At 37.7% G+C, this 25,635-nt stretch overlaps 1 protein-coding gene across 11 annotated transcripts in view; it reads left to right on the top strand.

Annotated features, from left to right (window-relative positions):
• MOCOS (molybdenum cofactor sulfurase) overlaps positions 1–25,635 on the top strand; it is a 261,142-nt gene that overhangs the window by 158,845 nt on the left and 76,662 nt on the right. For all 11 annotated transcript variants that reach the window (XM_064430118.1, XM_064430164.1, XM_064430139.1 and 8 more), the window contains one exon: positions 13,542–13,618. In XM_064430118.1, coding sequence (XP_064286188.1) covers positions 13,542–13,618 — 77 coding nt within the window. The remainder of the gene's footprint in view (positions 1–13,541; positions 13,619–25,635) is intronic.

Genomic DNA, 25,635 nt, shown 5'->3' with positions numbered 1-25,635 from the left:
TTGATGAGTCTTTTGTGTCTGGTATGATTGAAGCAGAGAGATTTCCTGTACTCTTAAGCGAAAAAAAAAAACATTAATGGAGGTGGGTATTTGCACGTTTACTGTGTTAACATCATCTTAAAAATCATATAGCTGTCAAGATCACCTTTTACTTCTATGATGATCAATCTAAATAAAATTACGTATTTATTCCTCACCACCATCACCAGAGACCCTCCTTATGGAAGCATAAGGAACTAGTCAATACACCATACTCTCAGGCTGGTAGAATCTGCACACAAATTAATAAGAAAAGAAACCCTGTCAGTACGTCCATTTCTTTTGCTCTTGTCTCAGTAGTTTCTTACACAACTGATGATGTCACCCTAATTACATGTCAAATGGAACTGACTTGGTCACAGGAAAATCATCAAGAGGGATGACTCCAGGATTTTCAGGGGTTCCCAAAGTAACAAACTTTGTGCATTTGTGTTATTTTCATATGAAGTTTCAGAAAGTAATAGGAGTGACTATTTTGGCATTTTCTTTTTTTAGATTATCGGAGAGGGGCAAAAATTTTATGGGCCATGTAATCAACCTATTTGTGGTCAAAGACACCCACACTATATAATGCTCTCTTTACACTGAGCTTTTGTGCAGGATGAGGGGGGTACCTTTGGGACAGGGGAAGAAGGATATGTTGGTTTTGGTTTGTTCCTACCTCTTATATTGGGAAATGGTTCTATAATCTCATGTCTTGGATGGTCACAAACTTTCAATTTGTAGTCTATACTAACTGTGATCAGTTTGGTAATTTATCTGCATTTTGCCTGTAGCTGTTTTTCCTTCCTGGTTATTACCCACATTTTCCATTTTTAGATCTACCAAGCAATTCTAATTAGATTGGAATTTATATATGAAGTGAACCAAACACTTCTCTAAGATACACTTTCCTTTTCTCTTTTCATCATATACAGCCTGCCACGGAAAATCTTATCAAACCTTTATTAATGGTGTTCTTATTTTTCTATCTGTAAGTCCTAGCATGTTTTCCTGTTTGTCATCCTGATGGCTGATAGCTGATCTGATAGACTGACAAATCTAATATTTTGGATGACAGTCCTCCAGTTCATGGCAGAAGTTAATGTCAGTAATCCCTAAGTGCATCATAGGGCTTATGCATGACGATGTACTTATCATACATTATAGCATATTATACATTTAATCTCATTTCTGTTTTTAGGGTTTTCAACATTATCTGTTTCTTACTGCATACATTATACAGCCCCATCTCCAGCACTGACAGTCTCGGGATTTCACTTCAGCAGCCCATTTTATCTTCACATTTCTACCTTGTATGCCAGGATCATGACTGAGACTACTAAAAGAGGTACTTGTCCCAAAGCCAGTGTACAAGGAATTAAATGAGAAACCTTTTCCAAGCATAATAGTACCCCTTTCAGCACAACTGCTTGGCCTGCTGTTACACTCTTCTAATATTCTTTGTTCTATAATAGTTTGTAATATGACACTAGAGGTAATGTTTTACTGAAATCCATATAAATTAATTCTGCATTTCCTTTACCTAGAAAAATAATGTACTTTTAAAATGGCAGCCTCTCTGGGACTGATTTTCCATTGGCACAATCCATGATACATTTGAACATGCTTTTATTTACCCATTTAATTGTGCTTTCATTCAGAACTTGTTTTCAGAACGTACATAACACTGAGTTCAAGCTAACAGATGTGTTGTTCCCCAAATAACTGTTTCTCTTTCTTCAGTAGAAATACTGTGTTTTCTGGTTTCCATTCTTGGTTTGAAAAATTTGCTTACTGGCTTGTGTTATTTGTCTTAGGGAGACTTTCATGACAATTTTTTACAATTCTGGGATATAGTTCATCTGTCTGCCTGTGTTCAACTACATTAAAACCTTTTAAATGAGTCTCCATACCAGTTGCAATAATTTCAGTTTTGATACTTTCCATACACTTTCAGCCATGAGTCACCTTCTCCTGACTTGTTTTTGTAGCAGTCCTTAAAATCTGGGTCCAACTACTCAGGTAGTTTTCAGACTTTTCCACCAGCTCTTTGCTTCTTGAATAACAATCATAATCCTTTTTTTCTCTTTATATTTATATTCCTTTTTTAATATATTTATATGTTATTATATATCCTTAATATTTTCCATTGTTTGTATATAAAGAATAGTTCACTGTACAGTTAGATTTGTTTTGTCAGAACTTGGCTCCTGGGAATTCTCACTTTATCCCTATTCTTTCTGTCTTTCCAACAGTAGCTTTCTTCCCTGAGGAGCACTTTTTCTGATTTCATGTCGTCATTAATAAGAAGTACTTACATTTCTCATAAGTTTTTTTTTAGTTCAGGTTATTACTGGAGGCTTTCTCTAAAAGTTCATTTTCTTTATTTCTTTTATACTTTTGGGATGCAAATTCCATCTAATTTTTAACCTCAACTTCAAGTAACTTTAAGTCTCCTCTTTATCTAAGTATTTGATTATTTCAGTTTGGTTTTCCTGGCCAAGTAGCTTCATTAATGTCTCATTTTGCCCCAGTCACATTTGAAATCTCTTTTGAGGTTATTTATCTGTCTGTGACACGTAAACTTGTAATTCCTCTGACCAGGGTTTCAATAAGTCAAAGTCTCCTATTGTGTATGGTATAACTGTAAAAGCCATTTTTCAGGTAATAATTTTATTTGTAGAAGGTTTTGTTTGGGTTTGGCTCTGATATTAAGCAATAATTGAATCTGACCATTTCTGTTATCTTGGTTTTGCTTGAAGAAAAATTATTTTGTTTCTGTGAGAGTGATAGAAAAGCATCTGTTGGACCCAAAAACTTTTTTTTCCCTACATATCTACATAGCCTATAGGAGAATCTTAACAACTAGTCCTTCTTGTTTTGAACATCTCACCAAAGGCATTTCAAATCAAAACATTTCAGTTTTTTTCATAACTGTCTCTCCTATATTTATCTGTGTTTTCTTTAGCATGATTTCTGTTTGTGATTGTTTTTCTACCACATACTAATAAGGTTGTGTCCTAGAGTGGCTCTAATCCTTCCATTTTGTAGCCCGTGTACTTTGTCTTAGCACATAAACATCTCTGCTTTTTTTACACACTCATTATCCTGTTTTCTATTTGTGTGATAGCTGGGATGATATTGCTAACATAACAAATGCTTCTATGAATATTAAGTTTTTTATTTCTCTATTGATGCACACACTCCTAACCCTCTGCTGTTCCTTTACCCTCTTGTTTCCTCAGCTGCATGACTCATGTTCTTTTCTGTCAAAGTCAGGGACAGGAGTCATCTCCCTGGGCTCCCCTCTTCAAGCATCAGCAATGCCTGATAACATGCCAGAATTTTCCTGACTTCTTGAAGGAAATGTTAGTTCAGATGATCCCTTCTTCTGGATTAGGATGACTGGAGGATTTCCAGAACTTCCTCCAGTTACTGACCTTATCAATGAAGGTCCAGGACTACTTTGATTGTATGAGGACATGAAATTCCTGGAGTCTCCATCACTGTGCTCATGTTGGAGGAGAGGCAGGAAAGGGTTCTTGGCTTTCTGCAGTATAAGCTGCAAACTGCTTAAAACAGTGAGAAATTAGGAGTACTTGCTAATTCAGTATCACTGCTGTGAATTCAATTTTCTGGAAATTTGGTAGCTCCCAATACCCAATCCATGCTTGGAAAATCAGTTAGAGTCGGTCCTTGGAAAGAAAAGTTGCTTACTTCTTCACCTTCCCAGTCTTTATCACTGAGGTACTATCCGTTGACCTCACAAGGTAGCATGACCTCACAAGGTAGCATGAAGTATTAGCAAGCCTCAGAACAATGCTGAAAAATAAAAAAGCATTAGGAAAAATCTGCATATTCTAATTCCAAAATGGAAATATAGCTTGCAGTAAACCAGGAAGTTACCAGGATGTATCTGATTTGGTGTAGCAGACCTTACTATACAATTTTTTTGTTTGTTTTTTCAAGCATGAAAGAGGTCCAGAAGCAGTAAGGGTATTTTCTTGTGGAAATCCTGGTTGATTGTATCCCCTAGGCATAATAAGGCTACTCATATACCTTTGACGGTTTATTAGTGAAAGCCTTCCTTGTATTTGTCTTGTCCCATTCTTTGATGATTTTACTGTTACCACAAAGGTCTCAAAATGCAAACTAGCTAGTAAGACCTTATTCTGAACTTAAGCTGTTTCATAGCAGTAATTTAATAATGCCAGTTCTGTCAAGCTGCCAGCCTTTCTGGATACACAGTGTTGTTTGTACATATATCATACATTAAACTGAATTTAGCTGATTAGTGCTCACTTGTTAGTACTTGTAGTTGGTGTATGCCACCAACTACAATAATTTCACACACATGCATGTTCACATCAGAAGTAAAAGTCAAAAACACTGATAATATTATATTCTTGCTGACAACTATGAAATATTCAGCACATTCATGAAAGCTTCTGAAATCCACTTAACTCTTTCCATTTTATTAAAACTATTTCCTGCTTGTACTTTCTGAGTTAGTCCAGCACCTCCAAGTCCACCACTGAACCGTGTCACTCCATGCCACACCTAGACAGCTTTTAAATACCAGGATGGTGACTCCACCACTTCCCTGAGCAGCCTGTGCCAAAGCTTGACAACCCATTCCGTGAAGAGAGTTTTCCTAATATCCAATCTAAACCGCCCATTGTGCCACTTGAGGCTGTTTCCTCTTGTCCTATTGTTTATTACTTGGGAGGAGAGACGGATCCCCACCTGGCCACAGCCTCCTTTCAGATAAGCTGTAAAGAGCAGTAGGGTTCCCCCAAAACCTCCTTTTCTCCAAGCTTAACAATCCCTGCTCCCCCCTCTTTTCCACTTGTCAGCTTTCCAGCCACTCTGCCCCCAGCCTGTAGCACTGCCTGGGTTTGTTGTGACCTAAACACGGGACTCAGTGTTTCACCCTGTTAAATCTTGTACAATTGGCCTGTCCAGATCCCTCACGTTCATGAGCACACATTGGGCCCTTGTCTTACAGACAGTAACAATATTTTAAGTTCTTTAGGTTAGTTTTTGGGTTACCATGAAAGACGAACACATCTTTCCCAAATGGTGGCTCCACACAGAGTGGTTTAACATGATGGTCCTAATTCACAGCTCCCAGTGCATTCTGCTAATCTTGGGTATACACTGCCTGTGAAAATTACCTCTGGAAATAATTTTTTTCTAAAGAAAGAAGCTTTTTGGATGATATCAGAGAAGTCTTTTCACACACACACCACCCATACCTGTTACTTATTGGTAACACACTCCCCAACTGAGGAAATAAAATGCTCAGAAGTCTTGCTGAATTCACTTTTATCTGTAGCAGAAAGAAAGTTCATGCATCGCAGCAACCCCTTCTTCATGGCACAGACCTTTGTACAGAACGGAGACCACCCGTTGGAAAGCACTCATAGGGATTTTTCTCCATTATCTGAGGATAAGTTACTGCTAACCTTATCCAAGGTCACTGCTCTGGGCCTGCCTCACTGGTACTCACAATTACACAGTCGTATTTTTAGTTGTAGGTTTTTAAGACTGAATTAATTTTCAAGTGGATCCCTTTTTGTCAGCCAGTTTTTAAACTGATACTTCTATTTAAATCTTTTGCAGTTAATTACAAAGTTATTCTTTATCTCAAATGTACCTATTTAAGGATGAAAGATTACATCTCAATCTTCATGAGGAAATAAATCTGTTTATACTGAACACAGAAAAATTTTTACATCTGGTCAGATTCTTGCCTATGAAAAATTTACTTCCAGAATGTCTTTCATCCTTTCCTACCTCCTAAGGAGAAAATCAAAGAAAGGGCTTTGAATTTTTATTAATGATTCATTACTCATAGCTGATCAGTGAACAGTTTATGCAAATACACTTTGCAAATTGCTCACTTTAACTATTACTTGGGGTTATATGTGGATATTACTTTCCCATGGGAAGCAGAGGTGTGAACATTTGGATTATTGATATATAATCATGGGAGTATAATGCATATCAAATGTTAAATACTCAGACAGATACAGAAATCATTTGCAATACGCCTGCTCACACTGAATTGCACCTTAATGGGGTTCTTGTTGACATTAATAAGTTACAAGTCAAGATGAATGAGTATAAATTGCTAGCTAACAAGCTGATAGTTGAACATATTATTCTTTGAGGGTAGTTAACCAGCAAGCCTCATGTTCCTAAAGATTTAAATTTAATATACCTCAAGGAAATATCCCTTTGTATAATAGAATTTAAAAGAGAAAGATTATTTTTGTTTCTCCCCATCTGCCAAAACAATGCAATGAAAATATATTGGCCCATTTTGTGAACTTGGAAAGGAACTTCTGGCCTGTGACATGCAGTGCATTGGTTGTTTTGTGACCAATGACTTCTAGTGGAGGAAAAAGAAACTAGTTTTGTCATTATTTTTCTTTGGAGGGTTCTTGGTAGGGCTTGACAGGGGGAGTATGTTATCCCTGAGATATAATTTATTCATTGTTTCAGAGCTCTGAGGAGCTGATAATCCGCAAAATCACAGTGTGTCGCTCAGACCAATTTGAGTAACAGGCTTAAGGGTTGCTAATCTTTTCAGTGCAAATGGGGAAGATTTTTCTAGATATATATAGTGAGCAAAGTTACCAGCTAGGAGTTTATCAAATTGCACGTAAGGGAGAAATGCACAGAAACATTTGAAAAATAAAAATGGATTGATTTATTAATTCAATTTTCTCCTCCACAAGTGGCTGGTTTTAGGGCACTGGATCTCCTTTCATTGTATGAGAAAAATCACTGTTCATGATTGTGTAATGTGCCACTAACAGAGGTAAAAAGGAGCTGCTGAAGTGGTGAGATAGGTGTATTATTCAGAGGTCTAACATTTATTACTGCCCTCCTACCATTTAAATTCTTGGCTTTCTCTAGTATGCTCCTGTGCAGGCAATTACACAAATGTTAGACAATTATGAAAAAATGGTTTAATGGTAGCATATGTGTCTGTAACAACAGTCTATCTCCTAAGTTTATTTACTTGCTTCAATGGCATTCACTGTGTGAAACAAAGATATTTATTCAAAATGGAGTGTGTACCTGAGATTAGTCATCTCTGGATCATATCATGTTCCAAAGATTTTACTAGTAGAGGATAAAAAATACCGCAAACAAATTATTAGTCTTGGGAGATGCTGCCTTAAAGTTCAGCTCTTGGTGTTAATGTGACCAGGATTTCCCCTGGTTAAGAAAGTGACTAATACTGTCAACTAGTAAATTGCTAAAAATGAGAGTATCACCTGTGGGAGACAAAGCCAGGCAAAGGGAATCCTGTCCTCTGAAGACACAAAAATACCCTGGAAAAGTACATGAGAACTTGGGAGGAATTGATAAAAGTTCTAAAGAGCAGAGCAGAGCCCTAAAGGTTTTGTAGCCTAGTAATGATATATTATGAATCAAAGAAAAGCAAAACAAATTTCAGTCCTTCTGCAAATGTTGGGTTTTGATGTTGGAAAGCAGTGAGACCAATTAAAATCTGTTCCCCTGCTAATATCAGAGATGGCAATTACTAACCTAAGAACATGAATATAGCTGAAATCAGTCTGTTCCTACAGCCATGAGCTTCATACTGTATACACTTGGTGCTGTTGTAATTCCAGAAAATGTCACTTTAGAATAAACATGAAAATATATAAAACATAAAAATTGAATTTGCCAGGACAGATGTTTCATGTGGTGATGGTATGGAGTATCTCTCAGAGCTGAAAAATAGCATCTGAATGAACTACCTTTAAATTCATACCAAGAACCTCTCTGTATTGTTGTATTTTTTAATTACATGAAAATAAATGAATTGAAAAGATGAAAGGAACTCATGTAACATCCCACTTCAAAGGGCAGCTCCACTCTTGAGGAGGGTTTAAAAAAAAGAAAAAGAAAAAAAAAGAAAAGAAAAGCAGCTTATTCAAGAAATATACATTCTCTGTGGATTTGGTTTCTCTTTTACCTGCTTTAGAAACTCGGAAATGACTTCTGTTCATTTGACCTGAATGGAGTCATTACCCCAGTGTAAGGGAGAGTGGCAGCTGGCTGACAGTGACGTTCCCCCCATGCTCCTTCGTTGTACTTTGCATTGACTCAGCAATGCTCTCAAATGAGCAGGATTATTTTTGACCTTGTGATGGGATTTTTATCAAAGTTTCAGTGCTCTGGCCTGCATTCTGGATAGGAACTGCACATATAGAAATGCTCCTAGGCTGCCTCCCAAGGTGAGAACTAGAACACTGACTACCAAGTGTATACACATCAGTGTGTGCAGCCTGGGAAACAGACAAGAAACTGGAGCTCCATGCCCAGTCAGAAAGTTATGATATCATAGGAATAACTTAAACATGGTGGGACAACTGGCGTGAGCAGAGGATTGTAATAGATAGTTAAAGGCTCTTTTGTAAAGACAGGCAGGGAAGAAGAGCAGGAGGAGTCATCACATTCTAAGTCAAAGAGAGCCTTGAATGGACAGAAGTGAAGTACAGTGATTATGGAAGGCTTATCTAATGCCTCTGGTTCAAGATCACTGGGGTCATCTCCGAGGAGGATCTTACAGGAGGCGTCTGCTATTGACCTCCAAACCAAGGCAGTAAGGTCAACAAAGCAATATTTGGGTCACCTAAGTAAGCATCAAATCACCTAGAACTCTGTTGGTGGTTGGTGACTTCAACACCCTAAACATTTACTGGAAGAACAAACAATAGCTAACATATCATTTATCAAGTTTTGGAAATGTGTGGAGAACCACTTCCTTATACATATGTTAGCTGTGCCTGCCAGGAAAGAGGCTCTGCTGGATTTGCCACACACAAACCAAGAAAATCTGCTATCTATATCTCGGTTAGCAATGGTTTTGTGATCACAATATTGTGGATTTTGGGATCTTGCTGAGCATGCTGAAGGTGACTAGTAAGACAAGTGGTTTATATTTTAGAAGGGAAAACTTATTACCATATTCCAATATTTAAAGGGTGGCTGCAAAGAAGATGGAAACTCCATTTTATTCAAGGAATCACATGGGAAATATGGGGGCTAATGGAGTACAAGTTACTCCTGAGGAGATTCTGACTGGACATTCCCAATGAAAACAATCAGCCATTGGAATAATCTCCTCGGGAAAGTGTTGGATTCCCCAACATTGCACACTTTTAAGATTTAGCTGCACAAAATGTGCCATCTTCTCTAGACCATGCTTTTGCAAAGAAAGGTTGGACCAGATGATTCCCTCTAACATGGTAGCCTATGAAGCCATAGGCCATTCTATGCACAGACAGAATGTCTGTACAGGATTTACTTTATCTGCACAAATGAATTGAAAAAAGCCCCCCCCCCAAAAAAAAAAAAACAACAACAAAAAAAACAAAACCAAAAAACAAAAACCTCACACAACTCAATCACTTATCTGACTGCTAAACAAGTCAGCATCTCCAAGCTGAAAACAGATGCCTCCACCCAAATCACCTAAAAGACAGCCCTTGTATGGGCAGAATTGCTTATATTATAAAGATATTTCACCACCTCAGCATTGGTTGGTTGGTCTTGAGGGAATTTCTGAAGTCTTAAGTCAGTGCTGTACAACTCCAGGGTAATATTTTTGCCTTCCAAGAAATTTTCTCTAGGTCCTCTTTTCAAATACGAAGGATTTTTTTTTTTTTTTTTAGCCCTTCAGCACTTTATTTCCTATCACATCTGTTCAGGCCAGAATTCTTGTCATGATATTTCGTGTAGAGGTGCCCTGGCCAAGGGCAGAATGAATTGAAACTGTCCAAGGTGTCACAGTTTCCTTCTGTATTTCAGTTGCCCTGAAGTGTGGGATGGTGACTTTAGAAAATACCATTTATATGCAGAAGTGTAACAGAGAAGTGTCATAATAATCAGTTGAATATAGATTCAAAGAAAGACTAGCCCATCTCCATCCCTAGGAAGATCCTAAAGGCAGGACTGCTCACTGTAAAGCAATACTTTTCTCTTGTGACTCAAAAATTTTTGCTTCTAAAAGCAGAGTTTTTGTGTGACATGGAAAGGGAGAGCGGTTCATCAGCTTCATAACTCCTGGACAGATGTTAAGCATGCTGCTCTGTTCTTTGTTATGCCACGAGTTGCTTAGTAAGTTTGTCAGATAGCAATTGGATGTGAAATAGATGTGAAATGCTATTAGCGCTTCACAAACACAATCAGCTAAGCAACTGAGCTCATCCCAGACGTGATTAAGTGAGATCAATTATAATAAGAACTAGATAAGAGAGGTAAGCTTCTTGTTCCTTGGGTTGGTATTCCACAGTATTAGCCTTTGTAAGTATCCTTTATACATCATCAGCTGCAAAATCTTGATTACTTCAGGAAGTGGCTTCTAGACCAGCATTCAAATTAACTTCATCCTGAACTGATTATTCTAACACTGCAACTGCCACTGAGTGGGGAAACAGCTTATTTGAAGCATCAATTGCACCAAACAGAAGAATAGCCATTGAAACCAGTGTTTTGCAATTCAAGGAGAATGTTTCCTCTCAATCTCAAATACGGTTAAATATTCTGAGGGACAGCTCTTTGTGTCTCAAGAAGGGAACAGCTGCCCTTCACAGCATCATGTTTTGCCATGGCACTACTGCTACAGCACTTAAAGCTTAATGTGCTAAATATCAGAATTGATACATTATTCCTGAAAATTCTGACATGAAGTTCAACACCAGGTATACACTAAATCTAAAGGATACGTGAGAGTCAATTGCACTGGAAGTAGTGTAAATATACATATTACAGGAATAACACATATTTGTGCTCTGTTAATCAGAACAGGGAAGCTGGTAATGTAGGAATAGGGGGGACCATATGAACAAACAAAAGAGAAGACAGGAATTTTACAAAATAGTCCATGTCTAAATTGTAGAAAGGGAGCCTTGCCATATCTTTGAGCAGATATGTTTAGCATTATTTTATTTTCTTCTGTGGCTTCTGTTTTTTGCGATGGAGGCAATCTTTTTTTTTTTTGTGATACTGAAAGACTAAATGCAGGATAAATATCATACCACAATTGGGCTGTTCTGGACCATAAGGTTTTACCAAAAGCATACAACTCTATTTACTTGCTTTTTTTTTTTTTTTTTAATTTGAGTGAAGATTCCTAAGCTCTGAACTATTTTCATAAAAATATTTAAGATCTTAGAAGAGTGACATGGTCCATGCATATCTCCTATTGTGTAGCACTGGATGTACTGCAATTTTCTGCTTAGTTAATAATCCAGTCTGGTAAACAAAAATACAATTGTTCCCTCCCCTTTTGCTATGGGTACAACTCAGATGTCTTTGATGTTCTAGGCTGGCACCTTTGTTGCCCTTTCAAGTGCTGTTCTACAGTTTTATCACTATGATAGTGATAAAATTGTTGGGGATTGTGCAGTCTCCTTGATGGGCTCAGTGCCAGTGTCTCTCTGCTCTGTTCCAGTTCCCAGTGTTTTGTTTGCTTTGCTGGCCACTGTGGGTAACTGAGCAGAGCAGGGCAGTTCCCCCTCATGGATCTTCTGTATAATCTCTCCTTGGCAGACGTGTGGGATCACTGTGACCTCTTCTGCAACCAGTGCTAAAGGTTTCTGTACTCAATTCCAAAACAACTGTTAGCCTCTGCCTTATCTTTTCTTCCTCATCCTCCCACATTTTTTAATGTTTTTTTTGATAGAGTAATGCTTCCCTCAGATACTGGTCCACACGTCTCTTTGATAATATTCCTGGTCTCTTTCAAATCACAAATGGCCATTTTACATTTCATCACTGACAACCAACAAGAATTCTTCTCCAAAGTTCAAGATCAATTATTATTAATTCGTTGGGAAGATTCAGACATTTCTAGGATGGATTCTTTGGCCTATGCTATGTTAAAATATGTGAACATAAGTGATCTCTTTTGGATCATTCATCCTTGTAGCAGTGCACCACTTTTCTCTTATCACATGGTTTATAATTATTTGCTGCCTCTATATTCTTTTGTTGCAGCTGAACAGAGTATGATATATACACAATATTCTTGCTTTTTTTTTTTTTTTTTGTGTGTGGCCCTTTACCGAAGATTTTTGGAAGGTTAATATGTTCTTTACCTGCTGATGTCACCTGCAGTGTTGAAAATATTTGATAATTATAGATAAATAAAATAGGAAGAAAAGTTATGACAGAAGTGAGAGCTATTATATTATCCTATTGATGTTTATTTTATTAAAAGCATTTGATATATGACATTTTTAAAATTTGAGCCTTTTCACAAGACATACTTGTGGCACCAAAAGGTTTTAACATGCATTTTGAAAAATTATGCACCCAGGAAAAAAAATGTAATCGTCTATTTTCTGGTGAAAAACATGTATTCAAAGTATTTTTGCCCAAGAGTGTTTGTCTTATGTTCCACCCTGTCCACTAATTCTTCAATGTAGATATCATCTGATCTTTCTGAGAAAGATCCAAGTAACACCAGTTCCCTCTGGCAGTCTCATCCTCATGGTTGGAGTTTAATTTTGAACTAGAACCATGAGATTTGGGGCGGGTTCATTTCCAGCTGTAACTGTTATAGTTTGGGGCATAGCTCATTCCTGAGAGACTTGCTGTGACCCAGGTTCAGCCTTGCAAAGTATTGAGTTCTGTACAGTTCTGACTGCATCAGTTGCATTATTCTGCATTCTTCTTTGTGGTGAAACAAAATTAATGATTTCTCCTTAAAACTGCTTTTGGACTGTGGTGCCCACAAAGCCTAAATGAAACATTTTGATGCCTCCCTGGTGTCCCTTCTCGTCCCTTGAATACTTTTGTACATCAGTTCCTGAGTATATTCTCACCTTGCAGCTTCAGTTTCTCCTCTTGGACTGTGGGAATGGCTGCAGTAGTTCATAAAGTCCAGTGGTTTTGCTTCTATTGGGCATTTTCTTTAAAAGATGATGGTAGGGGATGCACCCCTTCCCCCATCCTTGTATAATGCTCTTGTTGCAAGTCAGTTAAAAATTAATTTCCAGGAGAGGCGCACAGAGGGAGATTTGTTAGTGGTTTCTTTGTCTGATTCCTCTTTGCACCAGATTACTGGAGCCTTCTAACTCAACTGTGTAATTACATTGTGGGGGGGGGGGGGAATGGACACAAGTCTCCACCTGTTTTCTCACCTATTCCCTAAATTCTCAGAAGGTAACTTAGGTTTGTGACATTAGCTCATGACATATAACTGTTAACCATTGCTTTAATGTAGGTTAGTACATAGTTACTCTATGTAGGAGAAAATTCTATCTTTCTATGTGCAAGCAACTGTTTATGTGAACTTCTGTTGCTTTGAAGAACATATTTTTCTGCCACAGGACACTACAAGACTGGGATATGAATCCCTCAGGGAAGAGTTCCCACTCTGCAAGTTAGATTCACTGAATATAAAAATAGTAACTACTAAAATAGATTTAAAATCTGTACCATAGCTGCATGTTGTATTTACTGTGTTCATTTATTCCATTCTTTAGGTTTGAAGATGGTACAGTCTCTTTTCTTGATATCATTGCTCTGAAACATGGATTTGATGTTCTGGAAAAACTCACAGGTCAGTTAATATAACTCTAATACTGAAGACTGCAGTTCTGGATTTATGCTCAGGGCACAGGTCTGATCATAATTCTTACGCCTCTAGTTTAATTTTCCTTTCTAGTTTTACTATGTATGTTCATCATTGTGAAGATGAGACTTCAGTGTAACTGGCTTATTCACATGCTCCCTATTGGATTATTGTGGCCTGGTTTGAAAGGAAAAAAAGGGTCCAGACTGTTCTGGATATAAAAGATTTGAGTACATCTCATCTGCCTCACACTCACAAAAATGCAATAGGAAAGTAACACTAGAAAGTAGCTGAGTAACTCAGACTGTTTCAGTCAGCCTTTGAAGCCCTTGATGTGGAGCTAAAGCTGAAGTCCCAAGTAAAACTTCAAGCTGATCTTCAAGCCAGAAGCTGTGTGTGAAGAATGATACTCATGTGCCATGAGAAGGCACATTCCCTCTGGGATAGACTGCTGCTTGTTTGGCTCAGCGCCCCAAAAGCACATCTCTCTGTGTTTGCTGCCATGGGTCAGGGATTCTCCTGAACAGGGCAGGAGATGACACCTGGCCAGGGAAGCTTGCTGTGCAGGCTGTGCAGATGCACCATGGCATGTTCCCACATGTAGAATGTGCCAGGTTAACAAAGGATGTTCCTGAAATGGGTTTCTTGATCAGGTATGTGTATTCCTCAATGCGTAGTGTCTGAACCTCCCTTCTCCAGTGCACTCTTCGATTTCCTATATAAAGTCATAAAGTGCATCATGATGTAAAAGATGCCTGAGTCCAGAGAGACATTGGCTATGTACTTTTCAGGTTAGTATAATTTCAGCTAGTGGTCTGTGGAGGTTTATTGTCATGATTTATCTGAAGGGTTCTGGTTTCTTCTTCTCCCAGTGCAAGGCTTCTGTGAGGAGTATTCTGTTAGAAGCTTCAGTTCTAGTTCATGTGGAAATCAATAGCAGTTTTCATCCACATCAATAGTCTGACTAAGTCCAACAAGTAAGGATGTTTTATTTTATGTTGCTCAACATGGAGACCAGGGATCAGTAACCAGCATTTAGTATATGTTCTTGTAGTATAGAATGCTTCTCAAATATGTGCAATCTTAAAAAAACATGTTCACTTGTAAAGAGGGCTTTGGTTAAATGTAGAGCATTGTCTGCCATGAATGTGAGATTTTATGATAGCACCTCTTCTGTTGTATTTTTCATCCATCTTAATCTGTTATTTGTACCTATTTTAGCTAAACAATTGAAAAATCTCTTAATACTAGACTGAGGGGAACACTCAGCCTTGAATCTGAATAAAGTGGATATCAGTGGATGACATGGTAGAAGAGAGGCATGAAAAAATAGTGTTGAGATCTTTCAGTTATCCAAAATATGAACTGGCTCAAATTTTCATACTTACAATTCTTTTATAAAGAATGAAAATAAAAAGTTTAGGAATATTTATATTTTAAAAATTTAAAACCATTTTTCCCACAGTGCTAAAATGTAGAAGGATGGGAAAACATTGACTGAAAGAGCAAACAAGAAGAAACCTTTATTGAAGAGAAGAAAATTGAAAAATTAAATTAAAAATGGTTTTGACAAATACTGTAATTTTAAAACTTCAGTGCTGCTGGTATAGTGCAGGTACTTTAGTAGACTCTAGTCAAATTCTGGAGTGCCACATTGAAAGGCAGAAATGCCAGCACTGCCTCTTTACAGATATAAGAGATTGGAGAAATCCATAGTGGAAGAAAAAATGGAATTCTGTAAAAGATTTTAATCACCACATGATCCAAAAATTTTCTGCAAAGTTGGGCTGGTCCTAGACCATTTTTCATGAACAGAGATGAATTGAGCTTTTGTTCCAGATAAGTAGGAACTTGCAACATGTTCATGCTAAAACCTTTGTGATTATGCTTACATGTATATGGATGTAAGTAGAAAAATTTCCATGTAATGTATTTTTGTTAATTACAATTTAATCATACAGAAGGGAAATTAAACAAGCCACTCAAATGCAATAGTAGAACATAGCCCAACTACAGTCATGGTTGGATTTTTCCCATCATAAAATGCATTTTTATGTGTCAACTTTTCAAAGCTGATGTGAAGGGTGGCTCAGCCATATCAGGTCTCTTGGCTGTTCTGTGCTGGCTGTGAAATAAAGGTTTTGGGGGCCCTGCTCTTCAATTTGTGTAGGCATTGAATGTTCCTGGCACAACTGATGCAACAAGAGATTCAGGGATTTGCAGTTGCCATTTCCTCCCACCATCCTTTTCTCTCCTGAATGTCATTGACGACATGGAGTTTTGCAGATTATTTAATTTCTGTTAAAGCACAGTGTTCCTTTTGAACAGAGATTATTAGCACTTGGGTGTATACAACAAAGCTGTTGCATACTGTAGAAGGACTTCATAATCCAGAAGGACTGCAGATTTGTTTTAAGCCTCTTTATACATATTTCTTCCACTTCAGCTGTCAGAGTTTTCAGTTGCAAAACGCACTGTCAAATGTGAATCACTTTTGAATCTCACTTCTCTCTACTGGAGCACTTGCTTTGCACTCCCCAAACACAAACAATGATTCTCATTCTGGGTTGGAAATAGCCTAGAGTAGAAACAAACAAAATAAACAAAGTGTTGTTGTTATTAATCGTGTCCTAATGTGTAATAAAAGCAGTGCTGAAGTTCTTTAGGGATGTGCTCTAGCTGGATTATTCTGGTGTAATTATTGAAGATAGGGAAGAAAATCACTAATGGAAAGTAACTCAGAGTTTTGTTAGTCAGTGTTGTGAAGCATACAGATCAGTTTCCGACTGATATCATCTGAATACATCCTTGACCTGTCTCAACTTCCATTTAGAACAAGGTATATTTCCTGCCAGAATTGCATAATAATGTGCATCTGTATTTCAACCATTCCCAGAAGTCTTACATCTATAAGATTTTTAAACTTATGGTTTATGGTATGTATTTTTATTAGTAAATTTTCATCTGCTTTAAAAATGAAAATTAGTCACATCATTTGTGCCTTATTGTTATAGGGTTTACTTTGATTATAATGTCTGTTCAGAAAACACTAATTCACTTCAGAAGAAAATATAATGTGTATGGGAAGAAATTTTAAAATGCAGACTATGTCTTCTAAGGATGATGAATTGAAAGTTCCTTCAGATTCACCAGATGCTTGATTGGTTGTTACAGAATAAAGGTTATTTTGGCTTTCATAAAGAAAATTGTACAACAAAACAGCCAAAGCAAAGTGTAGTGCAGGATGTTAAATTGCGATGGTAACTTAGTTTTTTAATATTCTCTTTAGAACTTTTGTTGTGTTTTGCTCTGCTTTATCAAGGTCTGATTGCAGTCAGTGATGGGATGTTTGGCAGCCTGCATGTAATGGTACTGCACAAATTCTCAGGTGTGTTTTTTTTAAGCACTTAAGGTTATATAAATCATCCAGTTTAGGGGCCAGGAAAAAAAAAATGTTCTTCTAAGTAAGATTGTCATGTATTTCTGGGATTTCTTTTGTGAAGAGTTTGTGGTTTCATCCTACTTTTGTCTGGTCACATCACCTAAACTTGGACCAGGTTTCTTGTGTATTTTACTGCTTTCATGCTTAGTGCTGCTTTCATTCATAGTTTTAATGGATTTGGGGGTTCAATAATGTGAATACCAACTGTACAGTCCGAATATTTTGCAAGTGTGTGTAACTTTCTTTATACATGTGGCATTATAATAACAAAGTCGGGTTTCCTCCCTTGCATCAGTTGGTTGCTTTAAAAACTAAGTCATGGCCCACTGATGAGTTAGAACCTCTACAGAGAAATTACCTGCACCTGTTCCCTTTTAGATTTGTGATATGAGATTGTGTTTCACAGTGAGGACTTTTACTTGTGTTTCATCTGTGTGGACACTGCTGAATGCTTCCACTGAAGTCAATGGGGCCATGAAAAGTCTAATATAATGGCCTGGGAGATAGGCAAGGAATTGGGATATTTGAGTTCCTTTCCTTGGCCACAAAATTTACTTTACATTTATTAAATCACATAAATACTAATGTTAAGGGGAACAGGGAGTTAGGTAACCAAATATGTTTTCAGATCTGCATTTAACCTCTGGATGGCATTTACCTTATCTTGCCGTCAAAACTGATGTCTTAGCTAATATTTTGAGTCTCACTGAAATCAGTGGAACAGACAGTGACTTCACCAGCCTGATCCCTCTGAATTTTTTAAAATTTCAAATGAGAGGAGTTAAAGCCAGCAATATCAGCTCTTTTCTTTGTCTATTAAAGGAGCTTAAATGATTAGCTTAGTGTGGTATAGGGCATTTCTTTAATTTTATATAACTTTTCTGCTAATGATCCTTTTGGGACTAGAAAGCTGAACTACCAGATTAGTTAAGGTGGAAATTGTGTTTTGGGATTTTTTTGCTTCCCTTAGATCCGCAGCTTCTTTTGAGCAGGGCAGGTTCTACACTTCCTGTGGCTGAAATAAACCAGTAAAGCATAGCAGGAAATGTTCTTGAAGAACCCTGAGGGGAGGTTTTGTATCTGTGAAACCTTTATCTGTCCATTACTCTAAGAGTGATTTCTGATTTCCAACGTATATTTCATGCTTCAAATCCAGGTTTATTCAGGTAGATGTTGCTTTCTCTGAGGGGGAAAGGCTCACAGTCTGAGCAAACTATCCTGCAGAGGCAAAAAAAAAATTCTGTCTCCATGGTGCAAATGTGCCTGTTATGGTAAAAAAAGATGTCTTATATGAAGAATGTGTGCATACATCTGATTTCAGAAGTTTGTGGTGGTTTTCATTTTCAAATGTCTGGTTATAGCAGATTAGGAGGAAAGAAAGCTCAGTTGGTTCTTTTGCATCAAAAGAAGCCATTCTTGGGACTGTGGTTAATTAATTAGGAAGAACAGGCTTAAGTAAGCGTGCATTAATGGCTATGGATGAAATTAAAACAATTACAGAGGCAGCATTACAAAATGAGCAAGGAGGTGAGGCAGTCTTGTGCAACTACCTGGAAGTACAGCCAAGCACGCACAATGTGTTTGGAAGGCAAGTTTGGATTAATAGATGGGGGCTACTTTTTATACCGTAGATAAAAAATCTGTTCCCAGTTCTGCCTAAGGTAGCATGGTGAAATCTATCACTTCCAGGAAATAAAGCAGGAGAAATTGCTGTACCCCCTACTGAGAGACAATAAGACCAAGTCTTCAAGAAAAGCCACAAGAATATTAGCAGCAGTCAAGTGTAATGAAACAGATCTACTCATTGCAGTGCAATGATGCAGCATTGCCTACATATGGCCAAAGGATATCTTGGATAAGTACTTTCTGTCTGTAGTAACTTCTTCCCAAGATCATTTTCTGTGTCAGATACAGTTAGGACCTGAAGGACTTGTGATTTTCATTATAAAATTGTCATTATTACTGCTAAGAGAAAAAGTCCTATGAAACCATCTTTTTCAAAGGAGAAGTGACAGTTTTTAGACTTGGGTGCAGATCTTCCAAAGAATTTTTGATGCCTCAAGTGATAGATTAGGCGAGGGACCTTGTTATTCTTAGAATACCCTTTTGAAATGGGGAAAAAAAGTCTTGTTCAGCTGTATTCTTAAAACATGCATATGAGATATTCAAGAATTGTCTCTGTATAGTTCCAACTAAAACCTGGAAGGGAATGACAAATTAAATTGCAAATAAATTAATTCCACATCATTTTAAACAGGGTAATGTATTGCTAATTATTTTTTCCACATCTTGATATGCTAACAAGGAAATAAAATGTTACTAGCGGGTGATAATTTCCTTTACTGATAAGGTGAATTATTTTCTTACTAACATGCATCTGGAAAATGAACCTTAACATGGTGGTGAAATAATTCAGTTTTATTAAAAACTAGAGCACACAGGGACTAGAGAAGGATCAGTGTTTTGGTGTTTGTGGAAACGTCTGGCCAGTGTTACTGGTGCTCTCTTCAGCCATCCCTCAGAGATCTCAGGGTCCCACTCTAGTGTGTGCTGGCTACCATGGCAAGGATTACCTTATTTCTTTTAGTACATTTTTAATTTCCCAGCTAGCTGGATCCAGCTGTTTCAGCCCTTCATGCAACACAGAGATTTTATGCTAAATCCAAAGGGTCTAAATTAAAGCGAAATGAAATTTGCATATCGTGTAAAACTCCACTTGTTCAGCAGATCCAGATTATATGGTGCTAATCACAAACACTAGACAGAGTAAATCCTCTTGAAGTCACCCTGGGGTTAAGTCAAATGCTTTACAGTCTTTGACACATACCGATGAAATATGTAATCAAGTCTGTTTGACGTCCTCTCCTAATTATGTGTGTGTATTTTAAGCAGATGCTTTTCCAGCTGATCTGTGCCTTTTGAGGTTTTTTTTTTTTCATTATTAATCAGAAAATCATGCTGTATGTTAACAGCAAGTGCCAATTATGAGAAACTAATCTTAGTTTCTTTGCTTAGAAGCTGTGCTTTTGCAAATAAGACCATTGCCAAATAACATATAGATGTAAAGAAAATATGAGAACCTCTGAATGTTTTCCATCAGGGACATAATTATTCTACCATGCATTGCAATATTTCAGCCTAAAACTAAAATTTATTTTTTCCATGTAATGTTTTTTTTTAGTTTGAGGCAAAAATATTTAATAAAGAAATTCTATGTTGGAAGTAGGAAGGACTGCTTTTTTCCACAAAGTTAGGATTTTAAATGATAAAAAAATATTTTCCCAGAAGACTCTACACTCATCATCTCTTTCAAGAATCTTAATGTATAAACTTAGCCTTTCTTGAGTCCCCTTACTCAGTGAGATAATATCAGGAGACAAATTCAATATTTAACTAAGTTGGAAGTCACTGAGCTTTAAGTAAATGCCATTTTTATTGTGTCTATGTAAAAGTAGTCTTCAAAAAGGACTAGTGACCTAGTTGGTTCTACCATGCTCTTCAGCTGAGCTGAAGTATACAAACTTCCACTTGCATTTCACTGGAGTTGCAAACTGAGTATTTTCCCTTCAGTGTGTTTAGCAGAGACATCTACTGGCAAATTGTTAACTGGCATTCTCCTCCTCAGGTCCTATAATGCCATTTCTTACATCTCTGAAGGAGAGACCTGCTAATATGGAAATGACTACTTTGAAGCTTTTAGATGTGCTGCAGTATTAAATTTATTATTTGGGAAGAAGCGTTAAGTAGTGTATCAACAGATACAAAATCAGTAATGGCAAAATAAAATTTTCCTATTTTCTCTCTAATGTTACTTCCTGTTGAACAAGCAAGCTTCTTTTAGCAGAAATGTGCATATCAGAGAAAAGGAGTTATGATCCATTATAGATGAACAGGACTAATTGCAAATCATGTAATAATTGTCGTCAATCTCCATTGATTTTGATTCAGTCAATATAAAATGGAAAGAAGGAAACCACAGGGTATAATTGGGAGAGCTATTTTGCCTACAGGGACTGGTTTCATGTCTAATGCTTGCTCCACACTCACAGTTTATTTTTTCAATAAAGATCTGCCTCAGCTGTCACCTTTGCCCAGTTGTTAATGGCTCTCAAAAGAGCCATTCTAGATAAGGGTTCAGCTCTTGTGTGCCACCTGCTCTAGTTTTGGTTTAAACATTTAGAGATTGTCAGGGTGGAACAAGACTCACACAAACAGAGCTACCAGCAAGTCCCCCTTGGGCTTAGACCCTCAAGAAACCCCTGGGAATGCATCTGGCAGCTTCTACAGTCCAGCCTTGCTACGCCCCCAGGAGACACTCACATACCTTGGGGCAGGCGTAGCCTTGCAGAGGTGCAAAAGCAGAACTGAAAAGACACAGATGATTGATAACATGGCCCCCAAAAAAGGTCTTTAATATTTCAAAATTAGCCTTTGCCTTTTTGGGTAACCTTGTGGATTCAAGACACTAAGTAGCATCTCATGCTTCCAGCTGGAGTAGGTACATTCTCTCACAATCACTACTGGTAAAATGTATTTAAAAGTCTTATCTGAGGTGCTCAGATAAGTGAATTTTTTCAGATTGGCTTAATTCAAATAAAATGTCCTTATTCTCTGAACCTACTCATCCTACTGAACCTGCTTTGGACGTTTGTGTGCTACATTCCTACACACACTCATTTTATATTACTCTAAGTTTATATGCATTTGTAATGCCATTTCAGCTCTGTTATGCTTTCAGGACTCTGTGTGTCCCTGCCTAATTCCAGATTTGAGATCCACACATCTGGTCATCCATATCATGCCCCCTATTCCCCATTTTCATCCACATCCTAATTTCCATGAAAGGAACACTTACTGGGCTAAGAATCTCCATTTGTAAGCTGCTTTAATTGCCATTGTGGCAATTCTGTAATAGCTGGGAAAATATTTTCTGATGTTTTTCCCTCCTTTCTCCTTTTCTTAGTTGTTTCCCCGAGTAAACCAGGTTGAGTATTGTCACAGGAGGGGGTGTGAACCATCTTTATGTTAGGAGGACGTTGCTACCATAACTACACTGACAAAACCTTTAAGGAAAAAAAGGCTATTTGCTTCTGAGTGTCCAGCAGCACAACTCACTATTTCAGTCATGATGTTCAAGCATTTCAACAGGCTGCTTAGGGAAGTTATGGAATCACTGTCCCTGGACGTATTCAACAAAGGCTTAGATGTGGTGCTTGGGGACATGGTTTGGTGGTAATTTGACAGTGATGGGTTAATGGTTGGACTCAATCTTGAAGACTTTTTTCAACATTAATGGTTCTATGATTCTATGATATAAACAGCCATAGTTTATGGATGTTAGTAGAGACATGGTAGTTGATGCCAGCTACCCCTAAATCTTTGGAGATGTTGCTTGAAAGGCTGTCATTTACAGGAGGGTTTGACAGATATCTTCAGAGTACAGACCCATAACAATTGAGGTAGTTTCACTCCTTAGACATGGCTAGTTCACACCTTAAAAGAACTTTGTGCCAGAAATTAGAGAGTGAGGGGATCAGAATTATTGAGCTGGTTTTATTTATAAAAATAAGTTTTCATAAATGTTGGCAATACTCTACAGTGGTATGATCTTCCTTCTATACTGTATAAAGAAAAATTTGAGAAAATTAATTCTAGGTGAATGAGTAGACAGCGGGGTAGGTTGGGTGCTCACACACTTGTGTTTGAGCCTGTTTTGGGAGGGAGGTGGAAGTCTGCCTTGAAAGGTTGGTTTTTTTTTCAATATAGTTCAGTTCACATAATCACAAAAATTATTTCTTTTCCTTCTTGTGGCTATATGTTAAGTTGTGAAACTTAGCTTCTAATTAGTAGAGGGTCAGGGCGCAAGGGTAGGTAATTTACTTTCTGAAATATACCAAAAATTGTTATATAGGCAACTGAAAACAACAGGCCAGTGCCTTTTCAGGGTGCTTCCAGGCACCTTTTTTAATTTTTTTTTACATTTATTTTCCCCTTTTTAGCTCTTTACATTAATGGAAGTTTCATTGTTGCTGTTTTTGAAGGGTTTTGGAAATAGTATCAGGTCTCTTAATGGAGATGTCTTCAACTATTTTTTCAACCCAGTTTCAATTGGAACAAGTATAATTAAGGTTTTTTTGGTGTAATTTCTTTCTTCTCCATTGTTTTTATTGTCTTGTGTGATAATATCTACTTTTTGTTTTTATTTTCAGATAAATAAGGTCTTCTAGAGAGACATGAAACTCAGATTTTACTTAGGCTCTGGTTTGCACAATCTGCTAATTCACCATCATCACTGCTGATTAAATGATTAAGAGATTTCGGTTTCCAGACACACCCCCCACCAACCTCCCCTCCAAACCTTGGCCAGAGTTGATGTCTAGAGGCTGAATAGTCAGTGTACCTAGTCTGAGCTCAGGCAGGTGGCAGCCCAACCTACCAACTGAAGTTTCATCCACCTCTGTCTCCACAAATAAAAATCACAAAACCCTTCAGCTGAGTGCTTGAATTCACAGTCCTTGTTAGGGCTCTGGGTGCCAGAGTTTGCCACTTCTGTCTTGTTTTCTGTAACCAGAGTACTGAAAGAGGCTGCGAAGCAGAGGCTTGAATTTTATGTCAATAGAACCTAGAAAACATGAGTAAGATCCAAAGGCAGCAGAGATCTCTGGTAATTTTATATTAACATAGTATGGGTGGAGAACAGAAGTTCCATGGACTATCTTAGAGAATAATGTGGAAAATACTTTAGTGCCACCCTATAAATCAGATATTTCTTATAATCTAAAATGTGTAATGCAGTCCTGATTGCCTCACCACACAAGTACATCCACAGAATTGGAGGGTGCTCAGCAATAAGCAGCAGCACAAATGAGTGCTCACATGAATAGAGACTAAAATAATCAGTGGCATAGAGTGGAAGCCTGTATGGACTTAAAACCCTGCTTAGCAGAACACAAATCTCTGTGTTTTCCCACATATCTTTGGTTTCATAGTGTTTGCCATGTTTGAAGCATTCCCATAAAGCTTCCTGTTCCTGCTGTTCCACAGGACATTTGCTATTCTTAGAAGAAAGTCACCAGCAGAATTAGACCAGTGTTCAAGAAGCAGAGGATGGAAATAGGAAAAGAAACTACGAGGACAATCCAATTGTTCCAATGCCACTTGATTCAATAAGAACAATAACATTAAAAGGATTTGGGGTCTGCAAGCTGCTGTTGTCTGAATAATTTACCAAGTGTGCAAAAGATCGATGAGAGGGCCTTGAGCTAGCCAAAAGCCAGTGTTGATCTGGGCAGTCAAACTGCTGGGTACATCCAATTTTTAAGAAAAACAATGAAGTTCAAAATCCGGAATATCTTTTTCTTGATGTGGGTAATACATCCATATGCATTAGATGTTTGGATTGTGCAAGTTTAATTGTGAGAAACATAATGCAAAGATAATGATTACTCAGTTAAATGGGTTGACATGTTTCTATTAATCGCTTTCATTAAATTACTAAGCCACTTAACTGTCTTTGGCATTAATACACACTACATGACTAGTGGACATTACATTGGTAGCAAGTCTGGAAGGAATTCTTACCCTTCTCAAGAAGTATCAGCTAAGCAAACTAGATATGTCTGTACATCCATCCCATACTGACAATGCAAAAGGTTGAATCAGCCTCACTGTAACTTGAGCAACCCCATTAAGGGGTGCACGATTTGACCCCACATCATGAGATTTTGAGAAGAAACCATAACTTTTTCATTATGTTCTGAGATTTGTGCTCCTATAAAATAGCAGTCCTATATAGGTAATTTTGTGTGTCTATATTGTGTGTGGTTTGGAACTGTTTTATCTTTCACATTGCAACAAGCTAAAATATAAGTGGCGATTTTCAAAGGACTGGCTTTGTCTGGCCTCCAAATTATTTCACTGTCCAACATGAAAGATCTGAAGTCATGCTGTATGTTTAGAATAAGGTATTGTGAGAAGGGTATGTGGCTGGCTTCCTCAGTTGCGGTTGGAGAGAGCTGAGGAAGAGCATCTCTTGTCAGCTAATCGGCGGATAAAAGCATCAGGCCAATGGCTGCATCCAGCACAGAAAGTTATCAAACTGAAAAAAGGATATAATTATTATTTCTCTTATGTTTCTCCCTCATGTGTACAAATAAAATAAACCCTATGTCTCCCCTCTTATTTCTGTACGACTCTGTGAGACATGTCTGCGAGGTGATGTCTTACAATGTCTCCCACGTGCTGTCCTATGGTAGGGCTGAGCCTGAGGTGCCAGGTCACTGCTTGAAAATGTGCCTGTGGTGTTCTGCAGTTCCTTCCTCTTCACCCTGAGCACAGGCACATCTGATTCAACAGAGCAGCTGTGCTTCGAGTGAGAGGCTGTGTGTTCTTCTGGGTCTCCATTCCCCCACAACTTGTCTTCCTGTTTTTTCCAAGTACAGAAGATGAGGTTTCCTGCTGGTTAGTTGGTGCAAGCACAGGCAGTAGGAATTTCAGGGCAGTATAACAGAACAAAGGACTAAGGGACAGGAAGTACATCAGATATTCCAATCAGAAAATTGAT

Source organism: Passer domesticus, chromosome 1, assembly GCF_036417665.1.
Source record: "Passer domesticus isolate bPasDom1 chromosome 1, bPasDom1.hap1, whole genome shotgun sequence".
Lineage (NCBI taxonomy): Eukaryota > Metazoa > Chordata > Aves > Passeriformes > Passeridae > Passer > Passer domesticus.
This window is presented reverse-complemented; position numbering and strand designations above follow the sequence as displayed.